The sequence below is a fragment of the Rhinolophus sinicus genome, chromosome 15 (assembly GCF_057876585.1).
Source record: "Rhinolophus sinicus isolate RSI-liver-muscle chromosome 15, RSI-T2T, whole genome shotgun sequence".
Taxonomy (NCBI): domain Eukaryota; kingdom Metazoa; phylum Chordata; class Mammalia; order Chiroptera; family Rhinolophidae; genus Rhinolophus; species Rhinolophus sinicus.
Window position 1 is genome coordinate 7,368,600 of NC_142515.1, and position 18,057 is coordinate 7,386,656.

General features: G+C 44.9%; 1 protein-coding gene across 1 annotated transcript; it reads right to left on the minus strand.

The window, feature by feature from the left end:
* Positions 1-2,061: 2,061 nt before the first annotated feature.
* On the minus strand, positions 2,062-16,915 carry LOC141572782 (scavenger receptor cysteine-rich domain-containing protein DMBT1). Its single transcript, XM_088791978.1, has 5 exons — positions 16,621-16,915; positions 10,770-11,081; positions 8,470-8,645; positions 5,293-5,675; positions 2,062-2,678 (listed from the first exon to the last, which is right to left on the minus strand). The coding sequence occupies exons 1-5, from the start codon at positions 16,913-16,915 to the stop codon at positions 2,387-2,389; spliced, it is 1,458 nt and encodes a 485-aa protein (XP_088648104.1). The 3' UTR covers positions 2,062-2,386.
* Positions 16,916-18,057: the final 1,142 nt, after the last annotated feature.

Below are 18,057 nucleotides of genomic sequence, written 5' to 3' on the forward strand. Positions count from 1 at the left end.
CCCCCCTCCCAAGAAGGTGGAGTCACCTTGTTATTTCTGGGTGGGGGTGGAGGTCCTGGTTCACCCTTAGGCCTCTGGTGACCCCACCCCAGAGCAGACTCAGAGGGACACCTGCCAGGTGGGACTGGAAGTCCGGGCTTCCCAGTTGGTCTCCCCTGACATGGGGGTTACCGGGGAGGCCCTGGTTACTGCCTGGGGGTGACAAAAGTCGCAGCTCCCCACTCTGCCTCCTCTGACACCCTCCGGGGGAGGGGAAAGGTGAGGGGTGCTGGGGGCAGGCAAAAGTCTAGGCTCCCCAGTTCACTTTTGCTGCCTGGTGGGGGAGGGGCACAGTTTTACCTGTGGTGTTTGGAGAAGGGCAGGTATTGTCTAAAAGTTTCCTGTAAGGAGGGAGAGGGGTGGTAGATGAGGGTAAAAAGAATCAAATATATGGTGATGGAAGAACTGACTCTGGGTGGTGAACACACAATGTGATATATAGATGATGTATTACAGAATTGCACACCTGAAACCTATGTAACTTTACTAACAATTGTCACCCCAATAAAAAAGAAAAAAGAAAAAAAGTTTTCTGTGCTGCCTAGCTGCTGGTCCTTTGGCTAGAGAGAGCAGGTGTCTCTTGGGGCTTTTTGTCTGCACCCATGGGTGTTTCTGGGTTGCAGGCTTCTCCGTGCTAAGTGCATTTTGATCCATGGGGCACAGAATGCTGGACAGTGGCCATGGCTTTCAAACTTCAGCACTCCTAAGACTCACCTGGACTGCTTTTGGAAAGGGTGGTTTCCTGGCACCCATCCACTGCACAACACCCAGAGAACCTGCCTGGAAGTTCGTTGGACCTTTATGTATTTACTCTTGAAAATTCAGTTCTTTCTCTTCAACACTTTTCACATTATTTGTTAAAATCCATTTTGGAGGCTGGCAGCCTCCCCCTTTCTCAGCACGGTATGGACAGCTACTGTGAAGGGGCAGATGAACTTTGGGAAGTAGAAACGCTGGCAACTCACAGTTACTTGGAAAAACTGCTTTACCCATTTGAAGCACTTGCATAAAATAGATGGCAGGTGTTAAAATCATTGTTTCATGTGATTGAAGATGAAGTGACTCGGTGACAAATAATTAACTTTTGGTTTAAAGACGCCATCTTCACCAAACTGACCAGTAATTACATTCCATCAGCTCCTACTACGTATGAGCAGGGAACCGCATCAAAACAAATGTCAACGTCATATTTGTACCAAGACACTTGTCGATGAAAGGAACGTTTGTAATGACACTGAGATGTCCTCCTTTAGAGGCCATACCTGTCCACGGGTCACGTGTCAGATTTCCATCTCTGAGGACTTTGGGGTTCCCTCCCTACTCTCTGGGGGACTTGACCATACTGTATTCTCATCTCGTGCATGCTATTTAACAAAGACGGGAACAATTTCTTGGAGTTGAGGACTCATATTTTAAATATTACCACTGAATATTTCTTGACAAACGAAATACCTGACTATGTCCAAGTCTGTTTCTTTAAAGACAACTTTAAAGGTATTGAGCCTAGCGCAGGACTCTTTCTATTAAGATAAAAAGACAGAGTGGATAAAGTGGGTGCCGCCCTCTTTCTGAGAAGATGTGGGAATATGCGAATCTTTCTTTGTGTGCTTTTCAGATTTCCTATCTACTTTTCAGGTTTCCGATCATGCTGCGAGGATCTGGGAAACAGACTGAGTGTGCAGTGTCTCAGAAAGCAGCCATGAGTGGTTCCTGTGATTGTTTTAGACTCTCATTTGCAAGCTGTAACCCCAAACCAACAAAGCTGGGGTCCAATTTGTTCCCTTAGAAATAAACAAAGCTTGTTTTGAATAGGTGACAATGAGTAAATGAGTAAATGATGTGTTTGATTCAACTAATCAGTTAATAGAGTTAAAAAAAAAGAGCAGTGGCTTCCTGACAGACACTTATGAGTAGTTTATTTTTCATAAGACTCTTGGCAAGATCTGAAAATAAATTTTCACACCACCAGAGGAACAGAAACGAAAAGATCAACCTACTAGGATCTGAACATTAAGGGGTCAATTAAAACAATCTTTAAGGTGGCAATGTGTTGTAGAGAGATAACTTTGTTCTTTATAGCATTTTGTACAGTTTAAGACAATGATACAGTTCTTGACAGTGAAGAATTAGAAAATGCAACATTTCTAGCCCGCAAGAGAGCATTTGCCTTAGAAGTTTAGTAATCAGAGAAGATGTATTTAGCAACAAACCTCAGAGAGAACCTCTGTAGCTGTTTCTTTACCTGTCTCTATGTGGACAACCTCTGATTTGTCCAACTCATTGTTTTATTGAAGAGAAATAGACTTTGCTTCTAATTTCTAACAGATTCATGTGAAAATTGGAGGAATCACACAAAGTTCTTGCTCTGCTCAGTTCCTCGGTGGATTTCTAGTGGCCCCACCATTTGGAAATGCTCAGCCTGCTCTTCCGTGGCTTCCCTGGGGCCTGCACCTCTCTTACTCCGCCTTGCACAGCCCTGGGAGCAGTGGGAGGAGTGGTCCCCCACTTTGCACACGGCGACCTTACACTGCAGGTAGATCACGTCGTAGCTGTTGAGAAAGTTCAAGGCGTTGAACTTGAACTGGGCCACGTTCTTCTGGCGAGAGTGGAGGGTGACGTAGGTATCATCTTTGATGCACCTGATGGGAAGAAGAACCTCAAGTCAAAAAGATCAACTTAAAGCATGGTATGAATTCACTCTGACTCAAATGATCAGACTTGGACCCAGACCTCTGAATTCCAAATAGGGTTCTTCCCCCTACCCACTCTTTCTTTCTTTCATTAAAAAAAAAAAAAAAAAAAAAAGCTTTCTAATACTACCATGAGTCAAAAAACCACTATTACTGATCAGAAATAGAATGGAAGTATAAAACAAATATAATAAAACCAAAACAAGGTAATTAAATTCTAGCTAGAGCCGTTGCCTTCAAAAGGCCTACTTGATTATGTCAAAAGGGAAGTGGAAGGTGGGGGTTGTATTATTTAAAGGTGAACTTAGACTATTTTAAAATGTATTTTGTAAAACCCACTGCAACCACTGAAAAGTTAAGAAAATAATTATAAATGATACATCAAGAGAGCAGATAACATGGAGGAAAAACAGAGGGTTGCTAGAGGGGCGGGGGGGTGGGGATAAGGGAAGGTGAGAGGTTTTGGGAACGTACAGAGGGATAGTGGATGGGGGGAGGGGGGTTCACACAGTGTGAGGGATATAAATGATAAACGTCTAAGTTTTGCTTTGTCTTGTGCACCTGAAACTAATTAAAAAAAAAAATAAATAAATAAAAATTAAAAAAAAAAAAGAGAGCAGATAAAATGGAATAATATAAAATGTTCAATTAAAGTAAGCATATACAATGCTTTATTAAAACCAAACAAGGCAGCAAAAGGAGAGTTGGGGGTGGGGGAGAAGCAAAGAACAAATGCAACATATAGAAAACAGTTATCAAGATGATACATATTAGTCCAACTGTATCAATAATTTCTTTAAATGTGAATGGTCTAACTATACCAATTTAAAGACAGAGACTGCCAGAGTAGATTTCAAAAAACCAAAGACCTAACTATATGTTGCCTATAAGAAATCCACTTTAAATATAAAGAGATAGATAAATTAAAAGTAAAGGAGAGAGAATCACTATGCTGATACTAATGAAAAGAAATCTGGAGCAGCTATATTAATTTCAAACAAAATGGCCTTCAGAGCCAGGATAATTATCAGGGATGAAGAGGGGCATTACATAACAATAAAGAGGTAAATTCTCCAAGAAGACATAACAATCCCTAATATATATGCACCTAATAATAGGGTGTCAAAATAATGAGGCAAAAACTGATAGAACTGCAAAGAAAAACTGCTAAATCCACTATTATAGTTGGAGATTTCAGCACCCTCTATCATTAATTGACGGATCCAGCAGGCAGAAAATCAGGAAAGATATAGCTGATCTAAACAGCACTGTGAATCAGCTAGACCTAATTGACATCTATAGAACATTCCATCCAACAACAGCATTCTTCTCAGGTCCACATGGAACATTCATAAAGATAGACCACATTCTGGGCCATAAAACACACCTTAACAAATTTAAAAGAACAGAAACCATAGAAAATATATCCTTAGATCACCATGGAATTAAACTAGACATCAATAACAGAAAAGTTGCTGGAAAATTCCTAAGTATTTGGAAATTAAACAACATACTTCCAAGTAATGCACAGATCAAAGAAAAAGTCTCAAAAGAAATTTAAAAAAATATTTCAAACCACAGAAAATGAATATACAATTTACCAACATTTGTGGGAAACAGCTAAAGTGGTGCTTAGAGGGAAATTTATAGCATTAAATGCATATATTGGAAAAGAAGAAAGATCTAAAATTAATAATCTAAGCTCCCACCTTAGGAAATTAGAGAAAGAAGAACGAATTAAACCTAAAGCAAGCAGAAGAAAAAAGTGCCACTTGTTAAATTTTGGCATTAAACTGTGCCTCTCTGTTTGATGTATTTGTAAGGAGAATTAAAGGGAAGAGCTTTCTCTCTCTGACTTAGTGCAAGTTTGTGCCACATCTGTGCACTGCCCACACCATTGCTGACACTACCTGGGGAAGGTGCCGCCGCCTCTTGCTCCACGCTTGGCTTTGGGAAACAGTCACTACCATGCTTCCTGGGGCTTTAGGATACTGTGGGCTCACCACTCTAAAGCTGCTATCAGTAGCTGATAAGTTTTTGTGGGTTTTGCACTGGTTGCAATTGCCCATCCATAAGCACTTTGCCCTTATTAGCAGACCAGGGAGCTATAAAGGCAAACAACTTGCCAGAGTGCTAACCTGACAAATCTTTTGTTTAACCAAAGGAGCCAGAAGAAATCTCACCACTGTGAGCGCTTAGCCTGGGATAACCCACCAGCCCACCAATGTAGGCCAAATGTGCTGAGGACTGGGGAATGTAATACAAATCGTAAAACTTAAAGAGAAAGAAATGAGTATTAAAGGGTGGGATGGGACAGTAGAGTCAAGACAGCAAGGGTTCTGCCCAGGACTCAGGAGATTCAAAGGAAGTTCCATACCTCCTATAACTATTTGTCCCCAAATGGGATCAGAATTGAGGGCCTCAACTCTGCCTCTGGGGCACGATGAGGACTCTTTTGCACACTGTTATGATTTAAGACTACCAGTTGAGGAGCCAAAGGTCCCCCAATAAACCAGCCCGTGAATCTAATAGTCAACCCTAGAGGACCTTCCACTTTCCTTACCCTTGCTGGATCAAATCGTACTTGACAGTCGTAAAATCATGGGGATCAGGAGAAACCACACAGGTATCCACAAAGAGCCTCAGGTCGGGATTGGGGCTGTGGAGTGTGGCCTGAAGGAAGACCTCGTTCCTCTGGCTGGTGTAGTACGGCCCCGTGTTCCCCACGTGCTGTGACATGGGCAACTTGAGGAATGATATGGACACTTCATAGCCGGCACCCTGCCTTGGGTTGTCAGTCCCAGGAACAATTTCAATGGCTGATGGGCCATCCACCCTGCAGGTGAACTTCAGCTGGGGCACCCTGTGCCGCACAATGATCTGGCCAGGGTGGCCCCGTATGCGGCCTCTGATGGAGTTGGAGTAGCTGAGGGAGCCAAGGCCTTCCTGGAAGGAAGAGAGCAGAGTTGGTGGCCAGTGGTCCTGGCTCCCTGACAAGCACCTTCCTTCATGAGCAGAGACCTCTGCTGCTTGGCGCCAGCTTGCTGAGAAGCTGGAGGCCAGGAGGCTTTGGGCCTGGCCTTTGTGGTACCTGATGCCATGATGGGGTGACTTTATGTCCTTGGTCCTTGGAGTTCAGGGTACACGCAGGGAGCCCCCAGTGGGTAAGCCTTGACTCCCTTCTTCCCTTCTGTGAGGGCCAAGCTGTGGTGGTAGGAGGTGGGGTGGCTGCTGAATTTGTCCACACATCCTATTTCCTTAGCCCATGATGTTCTCAGACAAGAACACACCATCCCCCACTGGAACTCCCCTCCTTTCTTCTGGTTCCTCCCTGCTCTTGACCCCAGACCAGTCCTGGCACCATGTGAGCTGTAGGCCTGCCCCTGGTGACCTTTGCTTTCAGCCTTGCTCCTTCAAATCCATCATGACTTAGAGGGGCTAAGGGGGTGCTAAGGCTGATGAGAAGGGGGCCACTGCCTCTGGCAGCCTCCTTCCCACAGCCTTGTGTGGCACCCAGAAAGTCAGCTTGTTCAGGGACATTTGTTCAAGGAAGCCTCGGTTTGTGTGACCCAGATCCTGGGACATTCTGTCTTGGAACTCTCCAAGGACGGCTTATACCACTGCTTCTCACTGGTCTGCCTTTTTGGACATTTTCTTTCCTACTCATTCCACTTCCTCTCCAGCCCCTGTTATAAAATTTTAGTACAACAACATAAAGATTTTTAAGATCCATAAAGAAAGATTTTTGTTCCTTTTTTGACCCTAAGAACCAATGTCTCTCCTCCCCCTTGAGGGTGACGTCCCCCTCGTGGAGAATGCACAGTTTAGAAGACAAGCTAAACTCATGTTCACAGGGATCTGCTCCCTTCCAACCTGACCTCGGGCTCCCTGGTGTTCACGCCCCCAATCTCTTCCCGGAGCCCTCCAAGCTTGCTGCTGCCTCGAGGCCTGGACACCTGCTGACACCTGGCCAGCGTTCCTCCTGTTCATCTGTAGGGGGCTCCATCTCCTCCTGGGCCTCGGGCCTTGGCCCCCTATTCAAAGTGGCCTTTGTTCCTCCTCAAATCATTTTCTGTTCCTGTCTTTGCTTTGTTGTCTTCTTAGCCCTTTTCACTATAAAGCACTCTCACTTGAGTGTTTGTTCAGTGCCTGCCTCCCTTTTCTTGACTGTAAGGGTCATGGAAAAGGCCCCTGTCAGGCTTGTTGGCTGCTGTGTCCTCAGCACCTGGAATGTTGCTCATTCACTGACTCTGAAATCAGACACGGGAGCTTTTTGTGGTGGTGTTTTCCCTGTGGGTGGCCTGGGATTAGTGGTTCCTGACCTGCTGTGCCCACTGGCCCAGCACTGTGCTCAGCACAGGAGGCTTCTGGGGAAGCTAGGCCAATAGCTAAGAGAGGACAGCTGAGGATCCTCCCTGATGGCCCAGAAGCTGCCAGGGCTGCCCTCCTCCCAGACACTGGCAGGCTTCATGCATGATTCCTGGGGCAGAAACTTCTGAGGTGAAAACTAGAATTTCCAGAGCAAAAAAGATAAGCATGACCATGGTCTACACGACCAAATATACAAAATGTCAAGAATGGAATTAAAGTGTTTATTTGGCGTCATGCATACTGTTTGAATGAATTCAACTTCCAACAATGTCAAGTGTTTGTGTGTGAGTGTGTGTGTGTGTGTGTGTGTGTGTGTGTGAGTGTGTATGTGTGTGTGTGTGTTTAGGCACATGGATGAAAAAATTGGAGGAATAGTGTGGGGATCTTGCTCTGGAATATGTTATATTGTTAAATGTCCTGAGAAAAATGATTTTGTGGTTATACACTCTTTCGATATCTTTGGTATACTTGTTTCCTTAATTTCAATGATATTGTTTTGTGAAATAAGCAGGTGGTTAAGAAAAATGAAATAAACATAATGCATGTCATTAAACATAAATGTACTACCCTGTTTCCCCGAAAATAAGACCTAGCCGGACAATCATCTCTAATGCGTCTTTTGGAGCAAAAATTAATATAAGACCCGGTATTGTTATATTATATTATATTATATTATATTATATTATATTATATTATATTATATTATACCCAGTATTATATTATACCCAGTATTATATTATATTACACCAGGTATTATATATTATATTATTTTATTTTATAGTATATTATGTTATATTATACCTGGTCTTATATTATAGTAAAATAAGACCAGGTCTTATATTAATTTTTGCTCCAAACGATGCGTTCAAGCTGATTGTCCGGCTAGGTCTTATTTTGGGGGAAACATGGTAGATATTTAGTGGCTAGACAGGGAAATGAAACATAGCAGTCAGACAGACAGATCCTCTGTCCTCCCCAGACCCAGCCCCATGGCTTGCACATGGTAGGTGTGCACTAATGCTGAATAAAGAAGCATGTTGTGAACAATTCTTTGGTTTTTGCTCCAAAAATTCTTTGGAGCTAAGGGAATAGCATCTATCCCTTCATCTATCCATCCACTCATCCATCGCATCAGTCCATCAGCACCCAGCACTTGTTACTGTGTGTTCAAAATTCAGTATATATTCCAAATTCCCAAAAGGAATGAAAGCTTCAGACACATTAGTGAGCTCCTCCAGTTCTCACCAAACTCAGAAATAAAGTCACGGCTTGTCTCTACCCAGGTTTTTTAACAGGTGATTGAATTTTTCAAACCACTCTTTTTGGCTTCCATCCACAGAAGGGTACCACCACCTTGTCAGTTTCTTACCTGTTGGACGGTGCCACAGTGACCATAGGGAATGTTGAAGATCAGGTAGCGTCCTGTGACTTGGGGACGACACAGCTCATCATTTAAGTGGACATCCCAGGAGGAGTAGCCCAGCCTCCGGAGATAGCCTCGGTCAATTGTGATTTGGAAGAGGTGAGGCAAGCAGGAGAGCTGGGCTGCAGGAGAAGGCCGATGGGGAGAAACTCACAGAGAATGTGTAGGTCAAGGACGTGGGGTGTGGGTGTACGGTAACTTTCTAAAAGTACCATGGACAGTGCCTGAGGTTGGCTCAGCTCTCATCACCCCCTACCTTTGACTTGACTTGTATTGATTTTATTTCTATCTCCCTTTTCCAAAAGTCACACCATATCCATAGGGAGTTGTACCTACAAAATCCATCCTATGGGCCCTGAGTCAGAATGTCTTCTAAGGATTTAAAGGACAGCTCATTTCACATGTTGAGAACCCCTGAGCCTGAACATGCATCTATCTGGGCCTTTGCATGAGAGGTAGGTTGGAAAAAGAGAGTGGAAGCCAACGGGGAGGGAGGATGGGTGCAAAGGGGCTTCTTCCTCAACCTTCTAAAGCCCAGGGAGTGGATGGAGATACAAAATCTCAGTGGAGACACAGAACTGGCCCCCCTCATAGACTGTTCTTTCTTCCCCAGATAATTGCTCTCTTAGCTCCCCCTTTCCACAGCCTCAGACTCTAGGAAAGGAGAAAAATTTACCATTGTCCTTGGGTATAATAGAGTCAGTTCCACCTGGTAAAGGAAAAACAATGAAAAGCAAATGTTAACTGTGCAGAAACACTGTAAGAAGATGATACAGCCAGCAGTTGACGTGAAATGTAGGGGAATGGGCTCAGCTGACTTAGCTATTAAAGCTGGGTACAATGACATGAAAATAGTCCAGGGCAATGCAAAAGAAAGGAGAACCCAGGGCCTCCTGATGGAGCTGGAGGATGGGATTGTGGCATCTGTGAAGTAGTCTTGAGAATACGGGTGTCGTCAACATGAAGATTTGCTGGAGCAAGAGGATAATAAATACAGGGCTTTGCGGGTTGTAAACACCATCACACGTATGAGTCTGGCTGGCGTCCCTTCCCATGCACAAGGCACATTTGGAAACTGAGACTGGGAAATATGAATGTGCGGCAATCAAAGGCCTCCCCAGCCCAGAAACTGGGCAGGATGGTGACCTAGGAGAAGGGCTCAGGCCAGGAAGCGTGGCTGACCAGACTCACTCAACCTCAGCCCCAGACCACTGGTCCTTTAGTTGCTATAATGGTGAAAAGGAAACCCCTTGGTGTATAATCCAAGAATAGAAAGTGAATTACCATTTATAGTGCACCCCTTTCCCACCCCGACAGCAGGAGGAATGGCTGGACAGACACAATAAAAGTGTGGATCTGGAAATTAAACAGCCCACAACCCCGGACAGACTGGTGCTACATGGCCTCTGCAGGATTAGTGTTTTTCTCAAGGGCACTGTGATCACTCTTCTATTTGGGCCCCATTTCTATGCAAAACAAGAGTAATTCCTACATCAAGGCAAAAGCAATGGCCATGATTTCTTTACCTTGTTTACCTACAAAAAATTCATAATGGAACAGATGAGGTGAGCGCAGACTTGTTCACTAGATCTTAGAATTCCATCACTCTTTGAGATTTATGTGGGTGAATTAAGGAAGTACCTCTCCACACAGAAGGGGGTCAACTTCCGGAGGTCAGAATGACCAGACAGCTATTGGGTGATAATAAAAGTATTCCAGGAAAGGTACAGGCCAAACCTTGGATGAAAGGAACACAGGGGAACTCAGGACATTGTAGGGGTCTGACTTCTGAGGGCTAGGTCAAGGTGAAGAATGGTATCCACTCAGGACTGTGCCCTTGATGACTTTGTCAGAGATTGAAAAAAGGACTTGGACAAATTGGAGTCTGAATGAGAGCAGCAAGTGCTATGTCCTTAATCATTTTTATCACACCGTCAGTTTTTCCTTTGGCCTCATAATCTTTTCAGCTATAGTTCGGAACAAATATATTGCAATTAGACAAAACGGATTAGTACCCAAGCCTGTATGATTAAAACATTGACCGCAATGGTCGTGTTACAAATATGCTCTTGTTATCCTAGAATCTGGCTCCTTGGCTGACCTGGTATTCCTTGGGGTGGGGGGTGGGGGGGTGGGGGTGAATTTTGACCTTAGGAATGCTTGAAGAGAAGAGACAGAGCCTCCGGAAGACCCAGGGCCTGGGGTGGCTTGGCGATGGGGCGGGGCAGGGGCGTGGCGCTCGGTACCTGCACAGACCACGCCCGCGTCCTCTTGGTGCTGGCAGTCATGTTGAGCCCAGCCAGAGTGAGCGCAGCTCTCCAGCGCGCCCTCGGTGCCCTCACAGCGCACATTGTCCAGCAGGATGGGTCCGGAGCCTGGGCCGAAGTGGCAGCGCCCGAGGGCCCTGAGCGCGCGGCCGCAGCCCAGAAGGCGGCACACGACACGGGCGTTCCTGATGTTCCAGTAGTCGTCACACACCGTGCCCCACACTCCCTGGTGCCAGACCTCAACGCGGCCCTCGCAGAGGCTGCGTCCGCCCACCAGACGCAGGGCAGGGTCTGCGGGAGGCAAGAGAGCAAGTCAGGTGGGAAGGACGGCTGGGTAGGTTCCTACCGCCAGACCGCATCTCAGGTGTCCCTTGTCATTAACAATAAAAAAATTAACACTGGGATGAGTTCTTTGTCTGATTGAGTAGTTCCCTTTCTCTCTCTCTCTCCCTCTTTCTCTCTCCCTCCCCCCCCCCCACCTTTCTCTGTCGCATTCACTCGTTCACAAAAAGTAAAAGCTTAATTAACTGAAACCCTCAAGGGATTGGCGATTATGGACAGCCTAATTTCCCAGATACCTAAGAATCTAATCTTTAAACAAAAATACTAAAATCCTTAGCCTCTAAGTAAATAATTAAGCTTAAACAACGTTTAAGGTTGGGGCCCTGATCTGATAGGGTTGGTGTTCCATAAGAAGAGGCACCAGAACTAGCGCCCTCTCCCCTTCCCCACCAGCACACACTGAGGAACCACACAGCCAGAAGGTGGCCATCTCCAACCCAAGGGAAGAGCCCTCACCAGACATCAACCCAGCTGTCACCTTGACCTTGGACTTCTTTTCTCCAGAACTGTGAGAAAATAAATTTCTGTAGTGCAAGCCATGCAGTCTGGTATTTAGTTATGGCAACTCTAGCTAAGACAGGGAACTTAGGCAAGTCTCTTCCTTCTTTGGGCCACATTTTTCCTCCAAGACAACTGTGGTCGTTTAGCATCTTAACTCCTTGAATGGGTATTACCTGGCAGCCTATGAGAAATGCAGAATTCAGGCTCCACCACTGAATCAGAATTGCATTTTTCCAGGTGTTCGCTTGCACACTAATATTTGAGAATCGCTGGTGTAGGTCATCTCTAAGGTCTCCTCCAGGGTTGACATTGGTGTTAGTTTATCTCATTCATCTTATCTCCACATCTGCCTTCATTGTTCAGAATTAGAACCAGTGATGGGGGAGTGGCCTGGAACCTGCCTGACCTCTCCTCTCCTCTCTGCTGACCTCTTCTGGGGAAACAGGAAGTGTCTACTCTGGTGTGTAAACTTGCTGGGCTGGGGTTTCTCAGAAAGTCACTCACCAGGGCTATGGCAAGGAGGAGGGAGCATACCTGGTAAAGAAGGTTCTTTGCCTGAAGTGGGAGTTGTATCTGCAAATAAAGAAGAATCAAACTCAAATATCAGTGAAAAAATTTTAAAAGGATTTTTTTTTTTTTTTTTTTTGAACAGCACTGTGGTAGAAAACAGAACAGTGAATGGGTAGAACCAATGCTATCACAACTCGGTTCCCTAGTGTGTGTGTGTTTCAGTGTGCTGGACGGGTCAAAGCATCACCTGAAACATAACACACACCACCAAGCAGGTGGAGGTGTGGACCCCCAGGCCCCGCCTCCCGTGGGCACATATGATGAGGACCAGTACAACCCGCAGAAGGCGTTTCCTAGTGGAGGGACCACTCCTGTGTCTGGATGAATAAAGAGAACATGAAGCTTAACTTCTGGGAAAAGGATGCTGGGACTTCTGTTTACATTGCGGCTTGAACTGCAGACAAATAATTCAGTATATATGTTCATTTGTTAAATAGAAAGAGAGAGAGTTGATTACGTTTAACTTAAGAAATGTGAGAGGCTGGTAACATTACCATAGGGGATGTCCACTTCTGCAGAGGTTAAAGATACATCTGTGCAAGAACAAAGAAAATAGGACACTTAAAAATGTGAGAAAGAACATTTCTGTGTGTCTTTTTACTGAGGTTTACTTTGTGGTTAAAACGGCCGTGAAACGGGCTATTTTCTACATAGAACATGACAAGGAAGAAGTGGGTCTCCTTCATTTAAATAGTACAGTGAGAGAGCCTTTACAAGCTGGAGAGGTCACTTCTGCTGAAGTTGAAGAGATAGCTAGAAAAAGAAGCAAAAACAAATACCAGTGGAGAGGACAGCTGGGTTTCTGTTTTACTGAGTCTGTTTTGGGGACAAAATTTCCATGGAACAGCCTAGCCTGAAAAACGGAACTCCAAGAAGAGGCACTTAATGGGACAGTAGACAGTACTTTACCTGGAGTGGAGGTCACAGCAGTTGAGATCGAAGCTGTAGATGAACAAAAATAAGGCAGAATGAGACAGCCATAACAGGCACACATTTCTGTAAGACGCAGGAGCTGTAAAGATGGCTGCCACAGATCAGTGCGACTGGCCCAGTTTGTTTTTCTGCGTTTCAGACGGGAGCTACTGCAGGGCACATCCAGGTCCCCCATTGCCTCCACTCCTTGGGTCTCCATTCCTCTTGCCCAGCCTTCACTTCTCCCCTTGGAGGTGGGGATCACCTATTCAGGGGGCAACAGCTGTTCCTCCACTGTATGAGGCTAACCTAACAAAGATTCTGTAAATGGGGGACTTGCTTTCCCTGGTTCTCTCTCCTCCCTTCAAATGGGTGGGAGGCAGTGACCCAGGAAAGGGTTAGCACTGCAGACGGGAACTTTCCCTAGGTGGGCTGTCCCACGATCTCTACTGAGGGTGAGGAGGGGGTGGCAGGTCCATTTGTCTCCTGTCCTAAGTGTCCAACTTCATCAATAATAAAGGCCATATTTTGTGTTGACTCTGGTGTTTTATTTATTAATTGCTGTAGCACCTAGAGTAGGGGAGAGCACCCTTTTTACCGTCTTCCCCCAAATAATCCTCTAACACTGTATTTGTAAAATTCTTAAACCCAAAGGCACACCAAGAACTCCTCGGATAATTGCAACCAGCATCTGTTAGCATTTACAGCCATTGCCAATGTGGCTGTGCTATGAGGTGCCCCCCTCCTGGTCCCTGCTCCCCCTCCCAATTTGTTGTCTTACATAATACACGGCCAGTAGGGAGAGCAGATAGCCAGTTGTCACGTGTGTGAGAAAACAAGAACAACAGGCTCTGTGGAACACACCTGAGCGTATTCAAGTGCTTTACTTGAGCTGGAATGTTGGGACCTCAACTTGGCTGCATAGATGCCTCTTCGTCTATTTCAGGGTTCTAGTCTATTTTTCAAGGGATTAATTCAGCCAAGCAACGCCTGGACAATTTGTATAGTATAATTGTACCATCTAGGTAGAATTTCAACACAGTAATATCCCTTCGACAGGTAGTAAGAGGACACATCAACAGAAAACTTGTTACTAGTTGTAAGAACCAAATCTGTGGCTGAAATTGAGGTAGAAACTGTCAAAACTGTCAAAACAAGCCTAAATTAAATTATAATTAAATACCATCCTTTTCAATCAAGTTCACTGGTAAATAATTGTTTTTTACAAGTCCACTCTATTTACAAATTATGCCCCAGTTGTGTTCATATTTGATTATGTCTGTTCCTATTTGGTTTTATATTCTGTTTTATTAAGCTAAGGGAAATAAAGAATGGAGAAAATGGTACGTGGATCTGGGACCCAAGAGACCTGGGTTCTAGCCTCTGCTCTTTGTGTAACCGAGCATTTGACCTTGGGCAAGTCCCTTCTTTTCTGAATCTCCAAGCTGTTGCATCTGAGGGGGGAGTCCATGAACTAGCAGCATCTGTACCACCTTGTTAGAAATGCAGACTCTTAGGTCCACCGCTACTGAATCAGAATCTGCATTTTAACAAGGTCTCCGGGTGACTTATATGCACAATAAAGTTTGAGAAGCACTAAGTACCCAAAAGGAAGGAGATGCCTCCAGACCCAGAAATAATTGGCATTGGCCAGTAGGAAACTAGAGAGACAGAACATGCCCATAATAAAAGGGGTGGGGTGGGAACATGCTCATATAAAGGGGGGAGGGGAAGTCCTTCCCTGCTCAATGCCAGACAATTGGTGCTCTGCTAAAATTCATGCTAGTATTTTCCATCCTCTGGTTTTTCCATCAAAGCTTGAAATCTATACTTTTATGTGAAACTGCCTTTTAAAACATGTGGTATTAAAAAAAGTCAAACATTGCATATACAAAACTATTATCTGAATCAAACCCATTCATGGGTCAGAATTGGCCCATTGACTGCCTGTTTGTGAGTTCTGGTTTGAACAACCTCTAACATTTCCTCCAACTCTTAGAAAACTGTTATACCGTGATGGCGCCATATCAAACTTGTCTTTGCCTAAGAGACCTGGAGGTCACTTCTCACAGATCCAACCACAAAGCGCAATTTGTTTCCTTGTCTGATATTCCTTAGAGGTCAGGTTCTACCAAGCCTTGCAGAAGGCTCTGAAATTTTAGAAATATGAACCACAGAATACTTTCATAACTGTTTACAGTTCAGAGAAAACTTAAGTGGTGAAGGCATTTCTCCAACGTACTTAACCATATATTGATCAACTCAAGCCGTACGATGATCCCCAGAGTTCCCAGAAGAGGGAAGTTCACAACAGGACACATTAGAGCCAGGCAGGTCTCGGCAGGCAGTGGCACACACATCCCTGAGGACCGTGACTACCGAGCTGCCATCCCTGTGTGCTTGCACAAGTGCGTGCACTCAATCCTCAGGACAACTGTCATCCTCCTGTTCTCTGGATGAAGAAACCGAGGCCTGACAGCTAAGGGGCTGTCCGCACTCTCACCCTAGTGGTTAAGGACGGAGCCCAAACATAATCCCAGGTTCTCTGGCTCCAAATCCTGTGGTGCCACCCACATTTCCACTCAAAAGGTTTCAGTGGTCAAAGAAGTTTGAGAAACATTGGGTTACGCAGAGTTAAAAAAAAAAGGTCTACTGCAGGACTTGTCAGAGACTTTAATTTGCTAATAGATTATGGATCTTGAGTGGGGGTTATGGTATTTCCTCAACTTATTTAGCCATGCAATTTTTTAAAAGTTTGCATCTCATTGGGCTGGTGGACTGTACTATGAAACACATATGTAGGAGATATAGTACTCACTATTTTCTGAAAATGCGGACTAGAGGGATAGTTTTGCCTGAGGCAGCTGAAGTTCTGTGATGGTTAAGAAACGCCAACTCACTGAATACCCAAACGTGTGAACAGCATTGAGAACATGAATGAAGCTCTCGTCACTATCACTGGATCTCAGAGACCTGCTGCTGCTCCGAGGAAGGAGGGAGCAAACTGGACACACTGGCTGTCCTATCTACGGGAGGTGCAAATTCCTAGCAGCTCAATTTACTATTTCACTCAGTGACTATATGAGCACCTTATATTAGTTTGATACGAGCCTGGTATTTAGCTTCACATGAAGGATAAACTCCAAGGCAAGCTATGCATATGTGATCTATAAAAGCAAGAAAGAAAATAGAATTACCAGGTGAAGTGGCCATTCCCGTGGCTGATGCTGAAATTGTGAAAGAGAAACTAAAATAAGATAAAAATCCAAACAAAAATCCCGCCCACAAAGAGGAAATTTAGAAGATACTTTTTTATTTCAAAAATGTGTACCTCCTATATACTCAAATGAGATAAAATGACTTCTGAAATGGGAAATTAAAAATAAGCAAGTTTCCTTGGATGAGACCAAAATGGAGATGGGGATTCTGGAAGTGAGAAACGCTCACTGTTTGTGAGAACAATATGATCTCCCCGGCAGCCTCAGGAGAAAACAAGCACGAGTACCTGAGCAAACGACCCCGGCATCCTCAAGGTGGCCACAGTTGTGGATGGACAAGCCCAGATGCCAGCACTGGCCCAGGGTGGCCTCGTCGCCCTGGCACTGCACGTCATCCAGGAAGATGTCCCCCACACCCTCCCCAAAGTGGCTGCTCCCCAGGGCTCCAATGCCCTCCCCGCAGTCCAGCTGCCGGCACACCACGTGGGCGGCGTTGATGCCCCAGAGGTCGTCACACACTGTTCCCCACGTGCCATTGTGGTATATTTCAACTCGCCCTTCACAGCGGCTCCTCCCGTCCATCAGCCTGATGACCGGCAAATCTGCGGGAGACTCAGGGTTATTATTGGAATGTGAGCAGCTCTCTGGCAAGTAATGTCTAGTGGGGCTTCAGTTCTTCATATGATAAACCCCGAACTCTAGAAACTCTTATTTCCTTTTTCTAGCTCCCACAGGAATAAGTCAAATTAGTGATCACAAACACAGCGACAGGCTTTTCCAGCCTATTTCTTATTTCATGTATTTTACTCCATCACTCCCATTTTGGATTTGAAATATGGTAAATGCAAAGGTCAGATAAATATCTGGTTTACAGCTGAGTCATCAAATCACTAAGCAACAACATTGGAATAGGTCAAACTCAACTTTTCATTATTTCTTTAGGCCAAATTTGTCCACTGGCCTAGACTCAAAGTTAAATCTGAGAGCCAACTAGATGCAACTAGACATGCGGCCACCTCTGCCAGTAACCTCTCCCATCATATCAGCCCTGTATTTTCCAGTCCTGCGGGAGACATGAATCTAGGAGGTCACTGACATAACCTCAGGGAGTCTGCTAGAAAGATTGGATAACCAGGAAGCCTTAGATGATACATAACTGAAACAAACAATAAACAGATTACCAATTGTAGGAGCTGTTTCTGCTGATTCTGGGGCAACTTCAGCAGCTGAAAGAGAAAACCCGGGGCATTCGTGTTAGTGGATTTACAAAACGCTCATGGGTTACAAGCAGCGTGGGCACATAAATCCACATTTGTGCCAAAGTGGCAGGTCAGGACATTCTGACAAATGCAACACTGTCACAAGCAGGTCAGCGTTTCGAAAGATTCAGTCCAAACCAGGTAGTGTCTCTGAACCACCTTTCTCTCACCTGGGTGAGACCCTAGCTTTTGGACACTAATTGGGGGCGTCTATCTGAGTTTTTCCGGGGGGGCATCCATAACAGCCCCTCAGGAGAGCTGAGGCTACAGCAAAGACAGATGAGCATTTGATGCCATTTTAATTCAGAGTTTTCATTGGGAGACACCATGACTTGTTTGAAACATCAAACACTCACTCTTCAAATTAAAAAAACCAGGGAACAATAGAGTGGGATAGAAATATCCTCGCCCCTGTCTTCACCTTCACTCCGTTGGAACCCTGTCACCACCTAGCCCTCTGAGGAT